This window comes from Polypterus senegalus, chromosome 16 (genome assembly GCF_016835505.1).
Source record: "Polypterus senegalus isolate Bchr_013 chromosome 16, ASM1683550v1, whole genome shotgun sequence".
Taxonomy (NCBI): Eukaryota; Metazoa; Chordata; class Cladistia; order Polypteriformes; family Polypteridae; genus Polypterus; species Polypterus senegalus.
In genome coordinates, this window is record NC_053169.1 from 48,877,950 (window position 1) to 48,895,001 (window position 17,052).

The following is a 17,052-nucleotide window of genomic DNA, read 5'->3' on the forward strand; positions in this document are numbered from 1 at the left end:
TTGCCAGCATGTTGTTGAATCTATGCCATGAAGAATTATGGCAGTTCTGAAGGCAAAACGGTGTTTAACCTGGTACTAGCAAGGTGTATCTAATAAAGTGTCCTGTTAATGTAGACGATTTATTTACAGCTATGGGAGAAATAAACAGTATTATCAGACACTGCAAATTTCTGCCAACAGATCCTTTTATTCTTTAGCTTAGATGATGAGATTACAAAGAATCAAGGGAGGCTCATGTGTAAAGTTTATACAGATATTAAGAAATATGTTTTGAACAAAGATATTAATATATGAACCTAATTACTTGACAGTGTAGCTGAAGACAGCAGTTTTGAAAAGATGTAAAATTTGAAAACTGTTTTATAAATAGGGGAATAGGAATTCATATATATTGACCTGAACAAACTGTTTTCAGAGATTATTTCCTTATCAATTTTCCCCCTGTTGTTTATGGGTCACTGGGAGAAGACTGAAGGAAGTACCCAGGATAGAAATGAAGGATTGTATCTTTTGACTAGTCTCTAAATTATCACTGGGTTTCCGAGTAATGGCTGAAGGAACTTGCTGGTGATATGTATAGTCTGATCTGCCCATTTTAGCAACTCAGTTTATTATTGTATAGTGCTCTTCACTGGGTGCAGGTGTCATGACAAGTTTGCACATAGATACAAGTTTTATAGATTACTAATTAAATAATGAGCACACATAAAAGACACAGATTTGTTTAAATGGGCAGGAGCAAAGTTGTTCAAAAATGTTAATGTACCCAATACTTATTGGGATAGAGTCCAGTTTCCTCACAACTTCTTCAACCGATTTTTGTTTTCTTGAATCCTCCAACTATCATTTAGTTAGTAATATAGAATGACTGCTTTGGCTATGTTTCAATTCAGAGACAGTATACTGTTAGGTTTGGGCTTAATGTGATTAAGTAAATTAATGGATAGATGAATTAAACATAGTAAATTACTGTATTTACATTCTTGCTATATATAACAATAGCATTAATGATATGAAATGTAATGCGATTCATAGTGGTGGAAACTCCTGTGGTACTTATACAGCTTTTATTTCTTGTTATAACACAACCGAGGCAAACATGTGGGTTCAGAATGGAGAATAACACAGAAAAATACTTCCCATCAGTTCAGATTAGAAGATTTCAGTCCACTGTAATTTCAGACACTTGTTTCCTATCTAATACCTATGTCAGCTGATTGGTGATTTAACTACTTCCTTTTAAATGGAAACATTCAGATTTCCTTACTGCACACATGTGCATCATACAAATTTTATAACATTGGTAAACACATTATACCAATATGCATAATGAATTGCATGATACTCTTGCTAGCAACTCCCCCTTTGTCTGTTTCTAAAACTGACAAGTTTTTAAACAACTGCATGAGACGTTCATTTAGTTTAAATATAACAAAAAGTATTGAACCATCAAAATACTGTAAAAAGACTAGAAAATCGATAGAAAGATGATTCCTCAAACTGTTATATGGTCTTAATCTTTTTCCCCCAGTACAACACATGTTTGGAACATAACTATTTTATTATGTTCCTGAATTTGAATTAGATTAGCAAGGAACCATGAATCCAAACTCTTACTGTGGGGATGTCCGATAAGCAACAGTAAACCTTATTTTTAAACTAAATTCAAAGTGAGCAGGCTTAGGAAATAGTATGGTATGACATGCTTATTTTCTGCCCGATATCAATATGGACAGACTTTACCAATAACAACAAAATAAAAAATAAGTAAAGAAATATTAACTTTATATTTTAATTGTAGAGTGGCAGGGTGATACAGTAGTTACTCCATCTTTACCCTCCAAATCTTTCTTTTCATTCTCCATCTTCTTTCTTTCTGTTCTGCTCTTTCTTGTCCCATGCAGGCTCCTTTTATCTGGCCTGATTGGCGCAGGTGTGATACGCAGCCACCTCCGAGGTGTGAATGAGGCACCAGACTGACTGTTGCCTTCACACGTCTATGTGCGACCAGCCAAACACCCCAATAAACCCCAAAATGAACGGCATTTATTGGGGTGCGCACACCCACACCTAATTGGATCCTGCAATTCCCAGGATATGATTACTTATTTTCCCAATGCTACGGACCACTTATCACAAGATTATAGTTTTCTTTTAAACACACTTTGAAATGTAACCCAACTGCTTAACATGCACTATTCAGTATTTTCTGAATTCAATTTATATTGCTTCATTACACATATTTTTACACATTTCCTAGAAATCTATGTTTAATTTATTAGTTACATTATAGGTTGTTGCTTTGTTAATAACATCATTGTTTGAGTACTACAGAAAGAAAACTGATTTTTTCAATATTTTCAAAAATGAAAAAAGGTTTACCTGAAAGGCTGCTTGGTGTAAGGAATTCCATCCACACAGTGAATGAGATCCATCGACATTTGCTCCATGTTCAATCAGAAGATTCACTGTATCTGTGTTACCACTCCCTACAGCTTTTTCACACAAGGCAAGAACAAAAATACAATAAATTTGTGCATATGTAAATTACAGTCACTCAGCAAGTACTGTAAATAAATACAGTACATCTATAAATTCGAGCAGTAAATGCCTAATTAGATTCCTGAAGAATCTAAGGAAAACAAAACAAATTTTTGCTGGATATAATTTTAATAAATCAATTAATACCTCTCTTCAAAGTAGTTCAGATATTTCAAATTAAGTACAATACTTTTGCTTCAATTATGTTTTTTCGACCTTGAGTACTGTATGTGTCATGTGGAAACAGCAAAATTACAATTTTGGAACTACATACCAAAATAAATTCAGGTTCCCAAAAATAAAAGTTGAACAATACTAATGTATACAACTGTGTATGATATACTTACTACAACATAACAATGTTAATACCTGTTTAACATGACTGCATTTGCACCATTGCCATGGTGCTAAACTAAACTCCATAAAACTAGTCACAGCAAGGTTTTCCAGTTATTTTAACATTTACTAGTACAAACATTCAAATAAACATGTTTATATGGCTTCAAAATAAATTCCGAGAGGATATTCTTAACTTTAGAACTAGAAGAGACGCTTGAAGGGCTTATCTTAACAGCCTTTTTAATAAAAGCAGGGATAGAACAAAAGAGCGAGAATGTAGTAAATATTACTGAAATATACTAGGAATAAACAGAAAGTGAGAAAAGAAAAAAAAAGTTTAAAATGTTCAATGTGATTTATATAATGTAATACAGAGAAAGTGAAAGAAGTAAATAAAAAGTTTATGAACAGGATATAAAAAAAAAATATATCACATTAAGGATACTAAGGTTTTTTTCCAGATAAAATGTGAAGGTTAATAATATATGGGGTACAGCATAACAATGAAATTGGAAAGTGATAAGGAGGGATGCATTTATCAGGACAAAAGCAGCTAGTCAACTCTTCCTGTCTGCCTCTTCAAGAAAATACCAAATCAAGGCATGCCAGTTTCTATTTTGCTAACAAGTTAGTCTTAAATATATAGACAAATATGCAGACAACGTTTCCCATATGTCTATAGTCCTAAGCAGGAAGAAAACTTTTCTAACATTTGGTCAAAATGTACACTGAACAAGTACCATAAAAAGAAATTAGAGTTATTGTCCTCTGTGTAGTAAAATGCAGCTAAAAGGGAGTCTGGAGCCTGGAAAAGAACTTAAAATAATAGAAGAGGTAAAATGCTGTGGTCCATAGTACTCTATAGGCGCCACACCTGCTTATGATAGTCCTATACAAGATGCACCTTGGAGAAAGTAGTTCGTTGGTAAAAGATGTAATGATAAGCAAGTAAGAGCAGTTGTTCATGACAGAAATGAATGGTCGCAACTTACAATTTTGGAAAGTCTTGAAGAAAACCAAGAGAAGCAGATATGTTTTGATTTTAGACAAGAAAATAGCATTAGGAGTGGTTATAGATTCTGAGGTACCGTAGATTCCGTTATATAAGCCGAGAATTTCGTCCTAGATTTTTGGCTTGGAGTTTGGAGGTCGGTTTATACGAGTATAGTTTCAGATTCAAGATTTCGAGCGCAATGCCAGTTTTGCTGATAAATACGGAAGTAAATAATGATGCAACCACAGAGCCATCTTTCAGATGAAGAAATAACTTTGCATGCCGGTACTTTAAATTAAATAAAGAATTTATTCAAAAAAGTGTTTTAGTTGTTGATTTTATTAATAAAATTTATAATAAATTATCGGGAAGTTTAAAATAAAAATTTTTGTTTTGATTTCCGATCAACGTTACGACCCGGATGTGGTCATGTGTATCCGCTTGCATGATTGTAAACAAACAACCGAGAGTGTCAGTAGCGTCAGTCGGAGCCCAGATACATGTGTTTGTGGATGTAATTTCGGTCATTGCAGTGATTTACCTATATATATAATTCATTAAGACCATGCAAACAAGACACATAATTGCTAAGGAAGGAAGAGAAGGTAAAGAAAGCGATCACAATCGAAACAAAGATGGAAATTGTGTGGAAATATGAGAGTGCTGTTCGTGTGACCGATCTCGCTAATAGGTACAGCATGTCGAAATCCACCATCTCGACAATTTTACAAAGAAAAGATTTGCATAAGGAGGCTCCTTCTAAACAATAACCACCTTCTGTTTCATTTTCCTCCTCCTCCCTTCCTGCAGCCCAAAGATGTCAAATTAAATGGCGAGTACAGTATGAAATTGTTGTTTCTAGAACAGAATGCCTTTTATTGTCACTATACACATCTACAATGCGATTAAAAGCAGCTCCTTCAGTGCAGAAAAAAAGTTCTGTATAGGGCTTGTATGGTTGTTTTTTTAGCCTTAGCATAATGCCGGATCTGCGGCCCCGCTTCTGCTTTCTTTCCCTCCTCCGTCTGTGTCGTCTCTTAGACCCGACAACAATCCACGGAGAGCCCACTGGTCTCGCTATGTTGTCTGGGATGTTGTGCGTGTGATGAAAACCCTCGAAACACATGTCTGGCTCTAGACACCGATGTCTATAAGGTTCTGACGGGTGTAGCGGATGTTAGCCGAACCGATCGTGCACAAACAAGGAAAAAAAAAAAAAGTACAAAAACAACAAAAAAGTGCACTGAAAAGGAGAGCCCTGAGCTGCTGCGACAATGCGCGCCGCCATGCTCATAGCTTAATCTAGCCTACTTCTGGTAGGCTTGTCACTTTTTATAACTTTTTGGTTAGCACATTAGAAAAATTATTGGTGTTTTGGTAAATTATGCACATTATACAACCCTTTTTTATTATGAAAAGGTTAAGTAAGTGTTGCAGTGGGAGGTTCGGAACGCATTATGGGTTAGCCTTCGCGAATGAATTAAGTTTGTAAGTCAAGGGTCCACTGTATTGCGTATTGAAGTTAATCAAATTTATAACGAGTCTCTGGAAATCCACCCGCCAATGTACCGTATTTGCGTATATAGTTTCAACACAAAGGTTTCATTTTACCAAACTTCTCTGCAATCACTTCCTGGTTTCCATCAAAAATGCCGGCAGTCTCAAATTCTCGCCGATACACATGATAAAAATATACCTGAAGAGACACTTTTAAGGAAATTTAGAAAATTTTGCTTGGAAAAGGGGGTCGGCTTAAATACCGGTCATCGGCAAATACATGTAATCTAGTAGGTAGAGAAGGGGGTCGGCTAATATACCGAGTCGGCTTATATTCCGGGATCTACGGTAAATATGTTATTGGATGAAAAATAAAGTAGCTAGGGTGAAGATTAAAGGAGTACTCCACCTATTTTTTTTTTTATATCTAATGTATTTTGCTAAGAAAAAAATGTAATATATGTTTTCATGTAGAAAAGGGAAATGAATTAATGACATAATAAACCAGTCACCAATAGTGATCAATGTTGTACAAACAATGCAAAAAAACATCTATGAAAAAATAACCGGATGGTATTTATGTTGCATAATCCCTGTGTCAGTCAGCCATTTCCTTAATACATAAATGACCAAGTATAATATTTTTGTAACATTTGTTTAACTGGTTTCTCTTTATCTACTTTTAGGACTTGAGTGAAAACCTGATGATGTTTTAGGTCATATTTATGCAGAAATATAGAAAATTCTAAAGGGTTCACAAACTTTCAAGCACAACTGTATATACAGACTTTAAAACTCACATAATATTCAGTTTCTGTTAAAATGCTACAATTATTTTAGGCCCTCATTTAAGTTTTATTTTAAATAATTGAGTACATTGTTTACCATATATCTGCTTTTAAACTACAACAACTACTGTACGAACTTGATTAAGAGAGAATGAAAATGTACAGTTTAGTCAGTCATATCTCATATTTCTATATTGTAAACAAGCCTGGTGCCATATCTTTCTATTAATTATTTAAAACCTCCACTTCTGTGTCTTGAAATTTCTTCATTTTTATCTTACCATGTATTTTTCAAAACTTACTCATATACACTGATGAACTAAAATATGAACAAGAAATCCTTTTCGACACTGCAAGATTAATCTTTCAATATTTTTAACAAGCTAAGAACTGAATACCCAGTCATTCTCTGACAAAGAATGTCCTCTGTAACAAAGCGACTGACTGAAACAGGCAACTTGAAGTTAGTGGACTGAGCTTTAGTAACAGTATAATAATAATAATAACAGCAACAACACACTGTTTTACAATAATTTTATATTGTTTTATACATTTAAATATATCTAGGTACAGTACATTGTCTTTTCATATTTAAATTGTCTAAGCTACAGTATAAAACAACTGTTATATTTACTACATCACTGCCCAGGAAGAATTATTCATATAGCATCCATCATCAAACCCTTGTAATCCACTTAAAATAAACAGAAGCATTAAAGGGAAGCCAGTAAATAACTCTGCACAGTCAACACCGTAAGCAAAATAGTGCATACACCAACACTCTCTCATAATGACAATACTATTACTACTTCTACTTATAGTAATACTCAGGGGCCAATTTGCAGTTACTAGCTAATGTAACAAAGAAATCATTGAGATATGGAAGGAAATCCAGAGTTAACCTCATGAAAACATTGGGAGAACATTTAGACTCTACACAGATTGTACACAGCCTGGGATTTTAACCAAGGATTGTGGTGTTCAGAGGCAGCAGCTTTAAACACATCACCATCAAGAAAACCAGAAGAGTAGAATAAATAGACCAGATATTATCACATAATATTTGAGAAGAATGTGTAAAGCTGCTTTTATACAGTATTGCACCATGATAATCCACTTTGGTAAAATCATGAAATGAAATATAGTGTTCTTTACCTAAAAATAAAGGTGTTTCCAATTCATTTGTAGTTTCATTAACTTGTGCACCAGCTTTTAATAGAATTTCAGAACTTCTGACATTTCCCCTGGAAGCTGCAAGATGTAAGGCAGTTTGGCCCTCAAATGTTTTTGAATTTAAATAAGAACTTGAATTACCTGCAAAAAAGCAAAATATGTTCAAGCATATACTGTGCCTTATTATTAATGAATAATTGTCATATTACTAGTCTAACAGTTTTTAAAAAAGCAATATTTCTACACTACACTATATATATATATATATATATATATATATATATATATATATATATATATATATATATAGATATATAGAAATGTAATGGCACTGCTGTAGCTTTTCTCACAGTCTGTTAAGCTACATTTTATGAGCATTGCTTGAAGAGGTCTGGTGGGAGAAGAGGGTTAGGCATTTGAATGATTATCAATATGCTCACAAAACTAAGTATACAAGACATTATTTACTAAAGTAAGAACAAATGCTACCACGCTCCCCCATCCAGGCAGATAGCATCTCCCAGTTCCTGGGTGTCCAGATCACTGACTGCCTTTCAGGGACTGTCTACACCACCTGCATCCTCAATTTTTTTTTTTCCTTGACTTGAGAGCTCTGGGGTGGGAGCCAAAATCCTGGTGAACTTCTACTGCTGCACTATTGAAAATATCCTGAACGGATGCATCATGGTGTGGTTTAGCAACTTCCAAATAAAGTAATTCCTTCAAATGACTATCTGTAATGCTCCTACAATCATTGGGGCTGACCATCTAAGGCTTCATACCATTTCGTTCACCCAGTATCTGAGGAGGGCTGAATTCATCACCTTGAAAGCCAGCCAAGCAGCTCATCCCATTTTCACTTCTGGTTTGCTGTTTGTCTAATTCTACTGCATGTTACATCTGTACTGCCATCTGCAACCACATCACTAAATACTGTAATTCTTCTTCTTCTGCTTACTTATACTATTTATTTATTTATCATCTTATTGTCTAACTGTCTGTATACTTCCCTACCAGACTTACTGAATTTAATCTAGAGTGTTAATAATTTTTCCAAAGCTGACAAAGTTCTTGTCATACCACACCATAAATGAATTTAGTTCCTTACTAAAGAACACTTTTAAAGATATATGAATGCTTATTACTAAGACAGCTTAAAAAATTATTTTAAGGTAAAAAAAAATCCCCTGTAACATACTTCAATTTAAATTGTAATGACAGAACATAACAATTAATAAAGAAAATATAAATTACACAATTTCTTAACACATATAAACACAGTCTATATTTCCATAAATTAATTTTCAAGCAAACAACTTAAAATGTGACAAATAATAAACACAGCCTGTTAATTTCAAAATGGTTTACATCAAAATGGCATTACTGACAGAAAAAGCACAACAAATACTGTAATATTACTCATAGGAAAAACCTTTTTGGTATGATTTTTTTATCATGCTAAATAAAATTAGCATTTTCTTTTTCCATTAATTAATTTTACATTCCAATATTTACACTTGACACTGATAATGGTGGTTTTTATTACTTACTAGTAAATCCCAAATGCCTTGTTAGTTTACACAGACACATGCACACTCACACACACATTGCATAAAACATTTTGAAACACTTTCTATGACTCTGTCAAAATTACCTGGAGATGTTAGCAACTAAAAAAAATATTCTTGTCACTTTGAAACCATTCATGTTGACAGGCTATTAAAGAAGCAGAAGCTGTGAGTGCAGGATTCAGACCTGTACAAGAAGGGGATACATATTTTTGATTCTCACTGGCACATGTTTGTTGAAGTTAACAGAGATTATGTGCAAAAATGAGGAGAAAAGCAAAAACACCAAGTTATCAGATTATTTTCAAACAATTTTTTAATAAATACCTATTTCAAAAGTGTTGCAAGATTTTAAAGGTAACCCAGTTATACCGAGTTATGATCACATGAATGGATGTTTAGAGGAGCCAAGTAAGAGAGAAAATACTTATGTATGTGTTGTCACAAAAGCCACGATGAGACAAAGCAAGGTTTGGGGCAGCCACCCGTATAATTTGTTTTCCTGGCTGCAAATTGTCTTTTCAAATAATAGCACTGCTGTGCACAAAACCGAGTCCAATACAGAACTGAGGGTATAGGAAAAAGGAGGTGGTTTTTCAAGGGGAAGACAGGAATTGAGATCATAGGGGTCGGGCTCATTGAGGTCTTCAGCCATTGGTTCGAGCCCGGACGTGACATCACAGGGGCCGGAGCCAGCAAGGTCTCCTTCGATAGGCTCGGTCCCGGAAGTGACGTCAGGAGAGCCAGGCGGAATCCCCCGGGAATGGCCTGCAGGCAAGGAAGAAAAATAGTCAGTGCACTCTACCACATCCTGGTATGTCTCAGAACTGTCCTTACTCGAGCCCTTTAGCTGCCTCCCATGCGCACGTGTGTGACAGTGTGCATTAATAAATGGTTCATTAGCATCTGGTCATTAATGTGCAGGGTACTGGGTATCTACTATCATGCAATGACCTAACAAAAACAAGAAAATGAGGAACACTGGACACCACCGGGGTAAAGTATAAAATGCGTGTAAGTGCTAAGCGCTCTGGACGTTCAACACAAAAGCATCACCATTAAAGAGACTAAAGTGCAACTACGAATTTAGCTGTTACCAAGGTTACCTGACCCTCTACTTATATAGAAAATGATGTTAAAGAAGGAAACGTCACAAAAGGACACACGGTCTCAGAGGGGTATGTAAGTGATCAAGCTACTCATGTAATAATGCAGACAGCATGGGTCCTATTCTGGAAACCTGACCCTTTAAAAGTAGCTGATAGCTCACAGCTACTGCAGTACAAAGCATTCATATAAGGAGAAACCAAAGGTTTTCACTTAACCCTAGAAGTGATTTTTGACTTGGCTGAAAACAATCCATTTAATGAGGTTTAAAACAACCTTTTGGACAGGAGTTAATTGAGTGTGGACAAAAATCTAAAAGCCTACATTCTTACATTGCCCATCCTTCAGATGACCCTTAAAAATCAGAAAATTTCCCTAGCGGATGATGCAGTGACAGACTGAAAGTCATTACCAACAGAAACAATCCTGCTTATACCAAGGAAATGGATATGAAAAGTCTACATTGTGTTATGTACTTTTGTTGTGTTTTTTTTAAATACATTTTGGAGAAAAACATGAAATAATAACTAATCTGCTCTTGAATAGAACATCTTAAAACTTTCTCACTTGACATCACCTGGGGCCTTATGCATAGCTCTGTGCATAGAATTCACACTATAACATGGCGTACGGACAAAACCAGAAACGTGCGTATGCACAAACAATTCAGGTGCATAAATATGTGCTTACGCCAACTTCCATGTTCTTCCGCGACATAAATCCTGGTCAGCGTGAAAAGTAATGCATGTCCATGCGCCTGCTGCCACTCCCCAACTCCTCCCAGAATTACACCTCTTTGAATATACAAATCAATATAAATAGCCCTTAAGCTCAGCGTTCTGTGAAAAGGCAATGGCAAAAGCACGAGGGAAAATAGAAGAATTTCAGTGAATACCAAATGGAGGCAAGGAAAAATGTACTATTTGTTGGTTTAAACAGTGATATAAAACAACAAAAGGAAATTGATCGAGTGACACAGAGTGTCAGAGAAACTCGAAAGCTCAAGTTCACAAAGTCACACAGTGCCCTAAATAAAAAAAGAAGTTGTCAGATATCAAAGTCGCCGTGAAAAGGGGAGTCGTAGCCCACTGTCCGAGTGTCATATAAAAGCTTATTATGGTACAGAGAAAAGAAAACAAAAATAGGGAAACAGTGGGGAGAAAAAAGCTCGAAATGTCAACTTTAATCTCGAAATTTCCACTTTAATCATGTAGTTTATTTTGTCATTAAAATAGAACATCATAAACTTCACTTTAAAATCATTTACTTTACTAGTTTCTCAAATCCCATCATAACTAAAGTAACATGTTAAATGCTTTGTTTTGTATGTGTTCTCCTATGTGCTCTGTGTTTGAATCACTACGCGCTTCTTAAACGGGTTTTCCCTTCCTCCGACAGGACACAGAATCCATTACATTTTTGATATTACAGTTCTCTGAATAATTTAAATACTGAGATGTATACTTGATATCATTTCAGTATTCATATTATATCAATTAAAGCATGTATTAAAAATGGGAACACAGTGGCGCAGTGATAGTGACAAACTGGCGCCCCATCCAGAGATTGTTCCTGCCTCACGCAAGATGCTTGCTGCTCCGTGCGCAACCTTCAATGAAATAATTTATTCCAACAGTACTGCCTCTTTCAAACGTATTAACACCCAATTTCTGTCTTTCCTTTTCTTTCCCCAAGTACCCAATCACCACACAATCAGCTCTGTAATAGACGTTAAGCCATCTGTAAGCTTAGAATTCTGATTCATCAAAACATTTAAGGAACATTGAAATATCTTCGTAGTACATGTTTAATTATTCTATCCATCTATCCTTCCAGTGTCGCACCAGCCCCAGCAAGAATACAGCGCAAGGTAGGAACAATCCCTGAACGAGGCGCCAGCACCTTGCTAGCACTGTGACACCGTGTCCTCACATGTTTAATTATTAAAAATACAGATTATTTAAATGATGTTAACATTTTATCTGTATAATGTAATAAACATATTTTGCTGCATTTCATCTTAAAAATGATATCACCATCATATGTAAATATGCACTTTATAAAGTGGCGCAGGTTGTGCAATATTGTAACTGTATTGCAAGTTTACAGTGAGGTAATTGTTCGGTACTTATAAGTACAAACAGTTCTACAAGGAGCACTTGATGGACTGATTGATTGCGTTTATAGTTGTTGGGATGAAACTGCTTTCGAATTGCGATGTCCTTACAGGAAAGGCTCCGAAGCATTTCTCACATGAGAGCAGTTCAAACATGCAGCATGGCTGAGACAGTGTGTGCGAGATGCTCTGTACTGATAATTCTCTTTCTGATCAGTTGCTGTAGAGTTGTGATTCCACACTCTGATACAGTGATATACGCAAATACTTCCAGTGGTGCAGGGAGAGTATTATGGAAAAGGTGATCCGCTGTGGCAACCCTTAACGGGAGCAGCTGATAGAAGAAGAAGGTGGTGCAGTGAGAGTATCAATGCTAAAGCAGCTATGGTATTTGAAAGAGTTTGACCATTATAATTGTTACAGGTTAACTACAATCAGATGCCTTTAACTAATAAACAATACGCGGTTAATTTCAGTGTATTTGATAAAGCCGCATCAGGGATGTGGATCTGAAAAAAGAAAGGGAAACCACACTAGAACAAAAGCACTGCTTTGACGCTGGGTGCCGTCAGTTTGCAAAAATGAGCTAGCATGAAAATGTGTGTGGCTTTACGCCAAGTTTAGGTTTTATACATCGCAATGTAAATGTGGAAACGGGCTTACGCAAAATTTTTGTGTGTATGCACCGTTTATACATGAGGCCCCTGGAAACTATGAAAAGTCTGACCAAACTGAAACAGTGCATTAGAGAAAAAGTGTTCTACAATGTTCATCAAAATAGTTTGTTAGACAGTAATCAGATCAGATTGGCAGATCAGCAACTGAAATTCTACATTTTTAAAAGTGTTTGAACAGCATCTTATACATTTAATAATGATAAATAATGAACATGTTTTAATTTTTTATTTATCGAAATACTGTATCCATCTAGGTTTATTTATCAAATTTTAAATAAAGCTTTCTGTATACTAGACATACTACTCTTATCATTTTTGTAAACATGTAATATTTCAGTCCTATATCACCAGAAGTACTAATTCAGCTTTATCAAGAAAAAAAAATTCCACTATTTTCAAGAGAATTTACATCTGTTACTACTGTAATAGAGGACAAAAAGAACTATTCATTTTCCTACAAAATGCCAGATCTTTCCAGAAGTTTCATGGTTCTCACAGAGTATCTTCACATCAACTATAAGAACACTAATGGTACAGTGCATCCGGAAAGTATTCACAGCATATCACTTTTCCACATTTTGTTATGTTACAGCCTTATTCCAAAGTGGATTAAATTAATTTTTTCCTCAGAATTCTACATACAACACCCTATAATGAAAACATGAAAAAATGTTTCTTTTTTTTCGATGAAATTTAAATGCCCTTTAACATTATAATGGTACAAAATCTATAACCAAAAAAAAATCATTTTTGCTATAGTTAACTGTGATAACAGGAAAAGCCAAAAGGACAAAGATGTTTTTATATCCCAGATGCCGACTGTAGAAATAAACTTTCCATTTACATTTAAATTGCTATACCCAACAATAAAATGAAGCTTTTCAAAAAGCACAAGTATAAATACTGTCGAATCAGAATTAAGAAATCCATATTTCCCTCAAGGACAATTAAACTGTTGTGCAAACATATTTAGATACTTTAAAAATAGTGTTCTAATGAAATGAATTATCAACCAAATTTGTATTCTTACTGGAAATTCATATACAAATCAGGACACATTTAAAAACATAATTAGTTATTTGCCAGACTACAAATCACAGTCAATGGGTGAATTTCACTACATGCATAAGTATATAGCACATATACTTGTTTTTTATGATCATGTTGCACACTATATTTGGGAGTTGTATTTGAGATACTTTTGAGCCATTACAAAGTAATTTTGCCTTATTATTGTTAAAAAAAAAAAACCACGAGACTAAAACATGCTTCCTGGTAACATTTTCCAGGACTGTGCTCCATCCATTTTCCCTTCAGGTCTAGAAAGCTATTCAGGTCCTACTGATAGAAGACTTACCTTAAAGTAACATTACCCCTTGTATACTTTACTAAAGAAATGGTATGCCTTGCGTTTGAACCACAGATAGTCTTGTCTAGCCACATGATGTGCCCTCTGCGTGTTTTTGTGCTCTGGTAAACTCTATGTTGGCTTTAAGATGACTAGGTTTGAGGAATTATTTATTTATTGCCATCTACTGAGTGTCAACTGACCACTTTTACTCTTTTGATAAACTCCAGGAGCCTCATTTATGTAGCTTGTGGACACAAAAAAGAGGCTTGAAATGTATGCATGCAACTTCCAAGCAAACATTGGGATTTATAAAAGAAAACTTGATGAGGAAACATGCGCATATACACAGCAACTCTGACCCATGAGTATGCAACATTTCAGAGCAACTGGGAAATGACAACACCCTCTTTTCACATAGGGAAATGCTGTCAAACCAGCTAAATGATGATTTACACATATAACTTTTATCGCCAAGGCATTAATATAATGTGCATTGATGAATATGATGAACAGACTGTATTTTAGTACCCTTTCAAGGAGGCCAACGTTGTGTATTTGCACTGAAGAACTTTTTTGGTTATTTTTTAGTTTATATCGGCTACTTGCTGTCACTTCTGAAGGAACTAGCCAACAGGTAAGGAATATCTCTGCTAGTCTTCACTCCGTCATGCCTGCTGAACTAGAAGCCATTAACAAATTGTAGAGGTGCCACATCCAGCTTTTGTATGGTGTGGGCATACAAATATAAAGCATGTTTTCACCAACATAAAAATGCCATTTTTAGTTGTATGCGATTCTCCAAGCATAATCAGACAATTTACTGCATTCATATTGTAATAAGGGGAACCAAGTGAGAATGAAGTTGCTTTTGTTAACCATGCACAGTTGCATTCCATTAATACAAAAGTGATACCATGATGTGGCTGAAAAATGTTGTGTCTCAGTGGCCTGGTTCAAACTGTGATTCATTTATTTTTAAGTTAAAGAAATTTTGGAAGATGTGTCAGTACCAAGTTTAGCTGACTTGCTGGAAAGGTAACATGCTGAATCCTCAGTTTTTCATAATGCCTGTACTACTTGTTGTACTAGAAATCATGTCATTACATGTGTCAGGTTATAGTAACTATCTGGTCAGGCGCTGGCACCCTATGCCTTTCCCGTACCCCCAAAAACACAGAGAAGAGGCACTATAATGCTGCACATGGTCTTGCACTCTCAGTTGTGAAACACAGATACGTCAGGAGGGAGGCTGCTGTACCAGCCAATGAAGTTGTGCAGCAACATGATTGCATACGTATGCGGTTGAATTGCATGCTCCATATATAGAGGTTTCAGGCAGCATTCAAGGCGCATTCATGTAAGCATATTTACAAGGTGATTGTGATTTATAAATGGTAAATTGAGTAGAAATATGTACAGCCAGGTTTTATAAATCCTTTTTTTTTTTTTGACAAATGTATTTTTCCTGTTTTTCTGGTGTGCACATATTATCACTCTTGAATCCACCAAAACATTTATAAATGCTTCTCCATGTTTGTTTTATAGATGATTCTTTCTGCGAAATGGTTAATTTCTTGCCATCTTTCTTTACAGACCAGTGTTACACATAGCTCTTAAAATAACTGACTAATACCACTTTATCCTACTCTCACCCAGTGAACTCTAGTTCTTTCAAGGTAACCACTGGCCTCTCAGAGACTTTGTTCACATGTCTCCATCTTGTTTATTATTGAGTTTTGACAGGCATAATGGTTTCAGTGCTGAACAGGTGGTGTGATGTGCACTTTACATTTCTTCTTATTTGTCAACAGTGCTCAGAGGAATCCAAACACTTTGATACCGTTTTGAACCCATTTCGAAATCTACGCAACTGATCACTTTATCACTGGACTCCTTTGGAATGATATTTAGTATTCATTTGCAAAACTTTACTTCAGGTTCATTTCCAATTAATCTTAAGTCTATTATATAGTTTAGTTCAAAAATTATTTCTTTTACAGTGCTCCTTTTAGGTTTCTGTTCATCAATGATTCCTAGACAGTTCCACGTTTTATCAAGAAAATGCTATACACAGGAAGAAGCCAGAGTAAGTCAATTACATCCTCATTAGGTAAATGTCCTTTGCATGTAAAAAAACAGAGCTAATGTAACAATTTTTTAAGCAGTATACTTCACTTTTTAAATTAAATTAGAATCGAATGACATGAATTAAGCAAGTTTTATAATGAATGTGCTAATAAATAAAAGAGTGACAAATTTTTTTAATGTAATTTTGCAAGGCACTATACCCTCTGTAAAATGTATAAAGCAATCCCAAAGGCTTCTGATTATATGTTTAATGTGAAAGGCAATATATAAAATAAAAACTGTTAATGTCTAATTTGGCCATGTTCACTGCATTCTTTCAAAGTCCTAACAATGGCTTAATTTAGTAAATGGATTTTGTAATGATCATACCAAATGAATCTATATAAATAAAATTGTAATAGTCTCTGCCTTTTCCACTTTTTGCCTTTGCCTGATGTTACTTATTTGTTTTGATACAAAGGACATTATTTGAACCATTACATGAAGGTTGCTATTGTTCCAACTTAAGGATAAGTTCAGTATTTCTCAAGTCAATGTTATTTCTTCATTACATGACAAATATTAATTTCCCACTTGAAATTATATTCTAGGGCACACAATTAAAAAGTCTTTCCGAAGTTTTAGGCTTTTCTTTATAATGGGACCCCAGTATCTTTTGGCTCCATTACAAAACACAAGAAGGGTGTAATTTTTAAAAATGTATAAAATTTGTTCATTTTAAATGCATTTTCATGTGGCAAACTAATATATACTATCATTATAAAGAAATAACTTGGGCTTACAAAATACCAAAATTATCCTTTAAAATATAAG

General features: G+C 34.9%; 1 protein-coding gene across 2 annotated transcripts in view; it reads right to left on the reverse strand.

Annotated features, from left to right (window-relative positions):
- asb3 (ankyrin repeat and SOCS box containing 3) overlaps positions 1 to 17,052 on the reverse strand; it is a 152,517-nt gene that overhangs the window by 132,081 nt on the left and 3,384 nt on the right. For both annotated transcript variants that reach the window (XM_039738153.1, XM_039738154.1), the window contains exons 3-4: positions 7,315 to 7,473; positions 2,383 to 2,495 (exon numbers count right to left, since the gene is read on the reverse strand). In XM_039738153.1, the coding sequence (XP_039594087.1) occupies positions 2,383 to 2,495; positions 7,315 to 7,473 (272 nt within the window). The remainder of the gene's footprint in view (positions 1 to 2,382; positions 2,496 to 7,314; positions 7,474 to 17,052) is intronic.